Here is a 10113-nt window from a genome sequence, read left to right on the forward strand (position 1 = left end):
GATCTAGAGAGTCCAGAGAATATTACTGCAGTGGTTTGATCGAGATTAAGCGAAAAACCTAGGACTAGTTCGCAAAAGTAGGTTTTTAACATATTTGTGAATGATTAATGAACGACTTGAATGACAGCAATGGTTCTTGAGGCAAAGTTGTTCATTATGAGGAGATCTATCAGATGATATGAAGATCTAGTATTTATGTGAATATACTAGCATTTATTTTTCCATTTGAAGCCAATTGCCATACACAGCTTGTGTTTTTGAAGCCTTTTTAACTGTTATAGTGCCACCTATGGTCCGATCTTCGCGAAACTTTGCATGCTTGTTAAGAGTCATCTGACACATGTTTTCTCCAACTTTTGTAAAGTTTTGAGTTTTTGTTTAGGTTTTATAGGCTTTTGAATATATGTGGCCATGCCCCTTTCTTAAATGACCCCGTTATAGCTAACCAAAGGACAAAATTCAACATTTTTTTGATAATTATTGATCTAGAGAGTCTGGAGAACTGTGCTGCAGTGGTTTGATCGAGATTGAGTGAAAAACCTAGGACTAGTTCGCAAAAGTAGGTTTTTAACATATTTGTGAATAATTAATGAACGGTTTGATTGACAGCAATGGTTCTTGAGGCAAAGTTGTTCATCATGAGGAGATCTATCAAATGATATGCATATTGTGTGGATGTGTGAAACACCACGTGATTACAGAGCCATAAAACTCGTTAGCGCCAACTAGTGGCCGATTTCTTTCAAAATTCTTACAGACCTTTAGGGCCATGAGTCGAACATGCCCAGTGAGTTTTGTTCCGATCGGCCTCTGTTAACCTTGTCTAATAGGTGCTCAAACTTCATTGGCCGATAGCGGCCATGTTTTTTGAGATACGCCAATGTCCTCATAGACCCTTATGGCACGTTGGACAGAGACACTGCATACCAATTTTCAGGTCGATCGGACCAACGATTGCATAGTTATAGTCATTTTTATGTTTTTTCAGGCTTATAGCGCCACCAAGTGGCAGAGCTGTGAAATTTTTTGTATTTGTCCAAAGATTGAGCTTATACACATGTGTATCGAGTTTGGTGAAGATATCTCTTTTGGTTCATGAGTTATAGTCATTTTAGTAAAAATGGCCCCCCACCTGACAAACTTTTTGGGGCCCTTTCGCAACGATGAGTCAAAATTTTACATTTTTTTGATAATTATTGATATTCACTGTCCAGAGAACATTTCTGCACTGGTTTGGTTCCGATCGGGCGAAAAACCTAGGACTAGTTCGCAAAAGTAGGTTTTGAATTTACTTCAAAATGGCGGAAAAACCGGACCCCGTAGAGCGAATCTGATTTTTTAGGCTTTTTATCGCCTTGACCCAAGGATTCCAAATATCAAATTTTGTGAGTCTATGACAAACGGTCTAGGAGCTATAAGCATTTTTGCATTTTTGATCACTGTAGCGCCACCTATAGGCCGATTGGGCCGGTTCTTTGCGCCTGAGTAGCGAGGAGGACTACTACCTTCTGACCAAGTTTCAGCTCTCTAGGCCTTACGGTTTGGGCTGCACGATCAGTTTTAGGGAAGAATAATAATAAAAAAAATCCTAACAATTACAATAGGGTTTCAGCACTGCGTGCTCGAACCCCTAATAATAATAATAATAATAATAAAAAAATCCTAACAATTACAATAGGGTTTCAGCGCTACGCGCTCGAACCCCTAAATACTGTGCAACTGCTTTAGATGAAGTCAAGCAGAACAACATATTAATGAATGTAGCATTTATGAATGTAATGTGTGTGTTTAAAGAAATGTTTTGTCAAAATTGTGACTAAAATTGAAATCGCAATATTGATCCAAAAATTGTGATAGTATTGTCCATATAACACGGCCCTAATATAATAAACATAGTAGATTTCATAATTAAAAACCTTGCTTAACATTTTAAGTTGACATAGGGAAAAAGTGCATATAAAAATACATATACTGGTATTTACAACACATTTCATAAAGTGACGCATTTCCGAATAATTATTGTGAATTACTGCTGTGCAGGCTTGATATTTTCCATTAGGATTTGAGTGAATACTTTCTAGGCAAAACATGTTAGGTAATATGTGTATCCTTCCTTAAGCTAATTCAAAACGTATTTTAGAAGATTATGTACTTTTGAAGAACAATTATGAAAATGTTATAAAATGTTCTACTAAAATATGTTAGCAGTAAATAAAGTTACAAGGTGTTGTGTTTTCTCTTGTGGTTTAACACACATGTTCTCTCCTGTAGCTTGGGACCACAGATGAGGTCACATCAGAGGAGGAAGAGGAAGAAGAGATGGGAGAGGTTTATATCTGTTTCCCTTATGTTATTCATGTCTTCTGTGAGGTTTTGTTGACGTATGTGAGCGTCTCACCCACTCTTTATATGTGCACATCTGTGTCTGTCAGCAGGACATTGATCTGGAACACTATGAGATGAAAGAGGAGGAGCCAGTGGATGGGAAGAAGTCTGAGGATGATGGGATTGAGAAGGAGAACTTGGCCATCCTGGAGAAGATCCGCAAGAACCAGAGGCAGGACCACTTGAATGTAAGTGCTCATTCGGTAAGGTGACTTTTCTTATGTTTTGGGGTTCTGATGGGGGTCAAATAGATGATTTTGCTCAAAGCAGTAGTTTCACAGTCCTGATTAGATGGAAATTTAATGACTATGCAAAAGGTTCAGCTTGATGTCAGAGTGAATGATGCAGTTCATTTTAAAATGAATTCTTCATGAAGTGTTCAGGCATGCAAACTACTCACCTTCTGGTGAAATTTGTCATTTTGAATTCAAAATATATGTATGTAAATGACACCCATTTGCCTGATATTGATTCAGTTCAGAAGATTTATATAATTTATTGCTTCTGTAAGATATCGTTCATTTGAAAATCATGACTGCAAAGTTTTCCAAATGTTAAACTGCTTCTGTCAAGCATCCTGTAACCAGGGTGTCCACGGGTCCTTAAAAGGTCTTAATGTCTTAAATAGCGTTTTCCTAATAAAAGGCCTTAAAGGCCTCTCATGTTTTGGTATAATGTTTTCAATAATATTAATAATAATAATAATAATAGATATAGGTTGAGCTACAGCTAGGTGACCACCAGCCTTCGAGCTAGTTTAAAATGATTTTTTTTGGAAAAGTAGTTAAGTTACTTACATTTTAGACGCAATATTTACTGTTTTGTTCTACTGTGGCTATTAAATGATTCAGGGTTTTGAATGGCGTAAATAACCTAATGACTCACTCGTTAAGGGGCTTACTGCCACCTACTGGTAGTTTAGTTTGTTTAAGAGTATTAATCTCATAACTTCATTTTTGCATTGTAAATTATTTAATCTGACTGGTAACAGCACTATAGAATTTATTGATAAATTGTAATAATTTGACGTGAAAAGTGATGCAAAAATTTCAAAAGTTTACAAAAATAGGCCTTTATAAATATAAATAAAAATACGCAGATTTTCTCCATTACAGGTTTAGGTCTTAAATTAAATAAGGTGGTATTAAAAAGGTCTTAAAATTTCACTTGTTCATATCTTCAGAAACCCTGTGCAACTGCCTTTAACCCTCATGTTGTGTTCAGTCATTTTAACCCAGATATTTTCTCTTTCCAGAAAATGCTAGTTTATATTGTTGCATTGGAATAAAACTTACTGGATTTTTTTTTTGTTACACTTGTGGTATTTCCGGTCTAAGATGCCTACAAAATTCCTTGTAAATCTTTGATTAATAATATCAATACATCTACAAATAATGCTTTTTCACTCAAAAATGGAAGTGTATGAGCTCAGATCAAAGTTGATTAAAAAGACTGAATCTAGTATTCGGTGGTGATATAGCATAAAAAGCAGTTTTTAAAAGGTTGGTCATGTTTGACCAGGAATGCCAAATTAGGTAGAGGATTTTTAAGTTTTTAAACAATGTTCCAGATGTGAATAAGAAACATTTGTAATTATGTAATCTGAAATGTAAAAACTGGTAAAATGTGTCTCTTGCACATTATGGTATTTCTCAAGGAGACTCTTAAAAAGCTTTTTAATAAGTCAATAATAAGTCAATCCAGGAAGGAGAAGGAGAAGTCCACTTCAAAAACAAAGATTCACATATAATGTACTTACCCCCTTGTCATCCAAGATTTTAACGTCTGTCTTCAGTTGTAAAGAAATTATGTTTTCTGAGGAAAATGTTTCTGCATTTTTTTTATTTTTTTATTTTATTTTTTTTTTTTTCCATATAATGGACTGGTATGGTGCCACGATTTTAAACTTCCATAATGCAGTTTAATTGCACCTTCAAACAATCCCAAATGCGGTTGTAAATGATTCCAGCCGAGGAAGAAGGGTCTTATCTAGCGAAACGATCAGTTATTTTCATTAAAAAAATATATAATTTAAATACTTTTTAATCTCAAACCCTCGTTTTGCGTTTCTCTCCCTGAACTCTTGGTATTAATTTAAACTGGAGTTGTGTGGGATTGATTTGAGTTAATTTGTACATTGTCTGTGTTATGACTAATGAGGTGTGTTCTGTTGGATCATGTAGGGTGCCGTGTCTGGATCTGTTCAAGCATCAGATCGCCTCATGAAGGAGCTCAGAGAGATCTACCGATCCCAGAGTTACAAAAACGGTAGGCTAGCTGTGACTGTGAATGACAGACACTGCTGGAATGGTCGTCGCAATGATTGTCTGATTGTCATTTTTTCCTTTTTTAACAGGCATCTACTCTGTTGAGCTTGTCAACGACAGCTTGTACGAGTGGCACGTGAAACTAAGAACGTACTGGGTTTTTTTTTTTTTTTTTTTTTTTTTTTCACATATTACCTATGTTTAATGGTTGGTAAAGTTTACAGAAAGCTGAAGATGTTTTTTGTTCTTGTGCTGCTCAGTGTGGATCCAGACAGTCCTTTGCACAGTGACCTTCAAGTGCTGAAAGAAAAGGAAGGAATGGACTACATCCTCCTCAATTTCTCATACAAAGTGAGTTAGCTGGCTCTGCTGAGACAAGACGAAGGAAAACATATTCATACAATTAAGTCTAAAACTTTTATTTATTTATATATATATATAATATATATATATATATATATATATATATATATATATATATATATATATATATATATATATATATATGTGTGTATATGTATATATATAAATATAAAATATATAGCAATTTTTTCACAAGTAGAAGTAAAACTAAAACTTAAATAATTTGGGGAAAGTGTATAACCCCCCCCTCCTCCTGGTTACTTTTTATTTATTTTTTATTTTATTTATTATTTAGTTTTTGTATTTTGTGTAATTATTATTATTAGTAGTAGTAGTAGTAGTATTTTTTTTTTTTTTTTTTGTAAAAAGGTTTAGGTCATGATACATTGTAAATATTTTTGGTACTGTGGGTCAATTTTCGACCTGTAAACACTAAACAGCATTTCTGGCGCAGCTTTTTAGATTTTTCTTTTTTTAGTTTTTTCTTTCTTTTTTGGTCATCTACCTTATTTTATTTTTAACACCTTTACTTTATGATACATTGTTATTAACAAGGTGAGTCAGCAAGATTTCTGGCATACAGTTTTAGGTGTTTTATTTTTTGAACCCACAATAATCATTTACCCTACTCATTATATGTATGAATACTTCCCTGTGCAATGTAAATGTAATAAACCTTTTTCAGAATAAATAATCTCTTTTTGTCTGTCTGCAGGATAATTTTCCCTTTGATCCTCCATTTGTACGTGTTGTTTCTCCTGTCCTGTCTGGAGGGTATGACTTTTGATGCTTTTGTTTTTCTATGCCTATTCCTTATTTTAGGTCTCTTATTTGCAGTTATTCATAATAATGTATACATTCATGTTTATTCATTCAATATCTATCTAATTTTAAGTAGTGTTAGACTGAAGTTTGTGTTATTCATGTCTAAGATGTTGAATGCTGATTACAAAAGAAAACCAGGTTAACCAGTTGTGTTATTTCAGGTATGTACTTGGCGGAGGAGCTCTGTGTATGGAGCTACTCACTAAACAGGTGTGTTTGCGTCAATGACACACGATTCATTCACATGAATTATGACTCTAAGTCACTTAATCCTCAATTTAACTAAAAAACTTATATCATGTATTTATTTATATATGCATTTTTTTTCCTCAGGTCCACTTATAATGTTAAGCAAGGTTTTAAAATGCAAAATCTATGTTTTCAAATTGCAATAAACTCCTTTATTTTTGCTGATATATACCTGCTACTTAATGTGAGTTTAACACACGTGTTTGAGAGTGTCAGAGGATTGTATTTGTGTCAGTTGTGTTTATTGATGACTGATCCTGTGGTTTATTCTCTCAGGGCTGGAGCAGTGCCTATTCCATAGAGTCTGTCATCATGCAGATAAATGCCACTTTAGTCAAAGGAAAAGCAAGAGTGCAGTTTGGAGCCAATAAGGTAAACACTGCTAGTGATTGTTTGGGGATGGTGTTTGGTGGAGGTGGGATGTATTTGTTTCTTGGATGCAAATAGCTGTGTTTTTATTTTAAATGTAACTTTAATTGCACAGTAGAACCTAGAATGAACATTCTTCTGATTGTTTTTTTTTTTTCTGTAAATATTATGACAAACTTGTTTTGGATTTGTCTCTCCTGTTTTCAGAATCAGTACAATCTTGCCAGAGCGCAACAGTCATATAAATCACTGGTGCAAATCCATGAAAAGAATGGTAAGAACTTCACAGCTGACAGATAAAAAAATTATATTCATATCATGCTTAGATTTTCCATTTTAATATCTTAAAAAAAAGTTCAAAACTTGTAACAAAAGTTTGCATAAGACCATCTTGTTTAACCAATAAGGCATTATTACAGAAGAGTCATTTGTGAGTTTTAAAGACCATAGAATGATCTGAGGAGTGCAATGTTATTTCCTACTATTATATTTTTGTTGAAAAAAAGTATTTATTTATGAAAAGCCTTTTGTTCATGATACATTATAAATTGTTGGGTCTATTTTGACCTGGAAGTGATGCCTAAAAATGTCTAAAACTCCTAGGTTTTATTAAGGGAATGAAACTTTGCAAATGCTTTAAGACCCTCAAAATACACTCTTTTGTATTTTGTAAAACAAAAAATACTGGTGTCAAAAACTTTCGTAAAATATATTTCACCTTTTCACCATCTCACACATACCTTTTGAACTGAATTTTGTTTATGGACATGAATATGCACATCTGTTGATGAACCATTGCAGCATGAAAAACTGATCTGAAAATAATATGCAAGTAAAATAAGTTAGAAACAATTTGCAGAGTAATATTTATATAGTTTTGTTGGAAATAAATGTGTAGGTTTCATACAATAGACAGTTTTATAGCATTTCTGAGTAATAAATTCAATGGAATTTAATTAAATTTATTTTAGTGGGGTTAATACTGGGAATTCTCTTCCATATGTGTTCTTATCAATTTAATTTTCATTATTATGTATTCAAATATATAAAAATAACATTTCTATTAATAATCTTAAAATATCTGTAATATTCTTAATAATAAAATTGCTGATCAGATACAATATAGTTTTGGTTAAAAAATATTACGACTGTTTTATAAAATAATGATTCTTCTGGTTTAAACAGACCCAGAATGCAAAAATATGATTATGAGGGTAAAAAAAAGTGTAATCCTGTGTGTGTGGGTTTTTTTTTTTTTTTTTTTTTGGGGTTTTTTTGTAGAAGTGTGTGTATATGTTTTGTCAGTTTTAAGCTTGCGATCTGAAGGCCCTGAGCTTGAGTTCTGCTGTCATGGGCTCTTCAGGAAAGTGTATTTTATTTCGGGATCTGAGCTCATGCCAGATTTAGCTCAGTGCTGTCCGTGACTCTGCTTTGACGTCGATTTGTTTTGTCAGTCTCTTTGTGGATGAAGTTTCCAGAGAATGTGTTCGCTGTATAAATGTGTGTGTGATCCTTACAGGCTGGTACACACCACCAAAAGAAGATGGCTAGAGCCACAGCATCCAAACATGGACAGAGTATCTTAAGATGGACATCTTTCTGTTGTTGCTTTTCTCCACTCATCCCTTGTTTTAATCGGAGCCACTCTTTCTGACACTTTTCTTTCCCTCCGGGTTAAAGAGGCTTGATTTGAGTCACGTTTGACCTACCTAAAAATCTCTTCATCATCTCAGACAATGCCATTATTCCAGCAGAGCGATGCGATGCGGTCCTGACGCCAATATCTCCGATAGAGCCCGCGCACAACCTGATTATGATTGCTGTTCTGCAATATTCCTCCACTTTTTCCCGATCGCATACTGGGAAAAGAAAAAAAAAAAAAAAAAAAAAAAAGGTCGTCAGACATTGTGTTCAAAATTAACTCTGTGATCAAGTAAGGATGCGTTTGGATGAATGAACCTTTAAAAGAACGGCAGGAGCTTCCTTCCATCTGTCTTGCATCTCATTACATGACTCGAGTCCTCACATGTTCTGTCTGCATTAACTACTGCTGATGTGAGAACAGGTTTGATGTGTTCATGCCACTGCAGTGTACAAGTCATTAAAACAGCCCTGTAAATGGCTTCTCCGTCTCAATGTGGCCAACAGAACTTTCTGGGTTTGTAAAATTGTATTTAGCACGTTTAAAGCCCCTTCAATCTCTTGGAGAAGTTGGGAGTGACCAATAATGCCTTAAAAAGGAGGAAAAAGAAGCAAATGTGCAGAAGTTAGTGTGTCTCTCTGTCCTGCTGTTCCACACACCTTCATCTCCAGTATTTCTGTTCAAAACTGACGTCATTAGAGCAGCGATCTGACTGTTGACACAGGAAAACAGCCTGACGTTAGTGTTAATATTCAAAAGCAGTTTGATAGTTCACGCTGGTGTTTGACTCTGCATATTTTTCTCAGATTCTGACACCGTTAAATCAGTTTTACTCAAAATTCCTGAAAGCACTGGGATTGTTCGGCTGTTTTCTTGAAATTCGTACAGGCCAATGTTAGCCGCTTTACTGTTTCGTTTAGGTAAATTACAAGAATAAATAATGCCACTCTGACATCAAGCCATAGTTTGAATCCATAGATGTTCTTCTGGTTCTGATTGTTTTGAATGGGGAAGTGTTTGGTAACTGCAGCTGATTCCAGATCTGTTTCTCTTCTCTTGCATCGTTCATTCAGACAGTGGAGTGTGTTTGATGGAAAGGGGTGGGAGGCTTCATTGAGTTATGCACTGTTAGCATGCTTTGGTTTTATTGCATTAATTTTTTTTTTTCCATTGTAAGTGTAATTTTGACCATGTACAGTACAATTTGTAAACTTGCATCAAGTTTATGAATAAAGAATTTTAAGAAATACATCAGTGTAATCTGTTTTGTTTAATCACAAGTTGGAACAATTGAACTGCAAAGAATTTCATAATGTCTATTTATTTATTTAATTAGCATAATTGTGAGCAATGGCAATATTTTTTTGTTACTAGATGAAACAGATTATTGAAAAAAAAAAAAAAAAAATAGGTGGTATGATTTTTAATTATCAGACATTTGTGAGGAAAGGGAAACGACCAAAAATAAATGTTTTTCTTTATATTTGGATTGATTTTAAAACAATACTTGATTTTACATTTGAGTTTTTGTTAATATTTTAAAATGGATTTAAAAAAAAATATGTATTTTCTGTTTTTATTTTGCTTTAAAAGTTGTAATGATTTTGTTTTGTCACTTGTATTTGGCCTTGTATAGCAGTTTTTATTCATTATCTGTATTATGACTATAATGGTTTTACTTGCTTCCCATGAAATTCAGTGATTTAATGTTTTCCTATTTAAGCTCCAAACTACATTTGTCACATGATGTGGGATATTTTTATTTTTATTTATTTTTTTTTATTTTTTGCAATTAATCAGTTATGTCCACCAGGTGGTGCAATCGGCCCATGAAAATTAAGCCTTAGTAGCATGTATGTTCCCTTATGAATACGTTTTGTCCAGATTGCAGTTTCTGCATACTTTAAGAACTGTAAAACCACTCATTTTTATTTAATAATGCTACTGCCGTTCAATGCGATGCTTTTAGGAGATCTTCTGAGAAGGGACTAATCAATCTCAGAGTCTAAATTC

At 33.9% G+C, this 10113-nt stretch overlaps 1 protein-coding gene across 4 annotated transcripts in view; it reads left to right on the plus strand.

The window, feature by feature from the left end:
- The window catches only part of ube2q1 (ubiquitin-conjugating enzyme E2Q family member 1), a 30715-nt gene extending 21366 nt beyond the window's left edge, over positions 1–9349 (plus strand). Inside the window, exons 4-13 of one of the 4 annotated variants that reach the window (XM_051134977.1) lie at positions 2272–2328; positions 2433–2588; positions 4569–4653; positions 4742–4802; positions 4913–5003; positions 5731–5789; positions 6002–6050; positions 6366–6461; positions 6666–6732; positions 7978–9349. In XM_051134977.1, the coding sequence (XP_050990934.1) occupies positions 2272–2328; positions 2433–2588; positions 4569–4653; positions 4742–4802; positions 4913–5003; positions 5731–5789; positions 6002–6050; positions 6366–6461; positions 6666–6732; positions 7978–8009 (753 nt within the window). In that variant the 3' untranslated portion in view covers positions 8010–9349. The remainder of the gene's footprint in view (positions 1–2271; positions 2329–2432; positions 2589–4568; positions 4654–4741; positions 4803–4912; positions 5004–5730; positions 5790–6001; positions 6051–6365; positions 6462–6665; positions 6733–7977) is intronic. The other 3 variants (XM_051134979.1, XM_051134978.1, XM_051134980.1) reach the window with 3 other exon arrangements.
- Positions 9350–10113: the final 764 nt, after the last annotated feature.

This window comes from Labeo rohita, chromosome 18 (assembly GCF_022985175.1).
Source record: "Labeo rohita strain BAU-BD-2019 chromosome 18, IGBB_LRoh.1.0, whole genome shotgun sequence".
Taxonomy (NCBI): domain Eukaryota; kingdom Metazoa; phylum Chordata; class Actinopteri; order Cypriniformes; family Cyprinidae; genus Labeo; species Labeo rohita.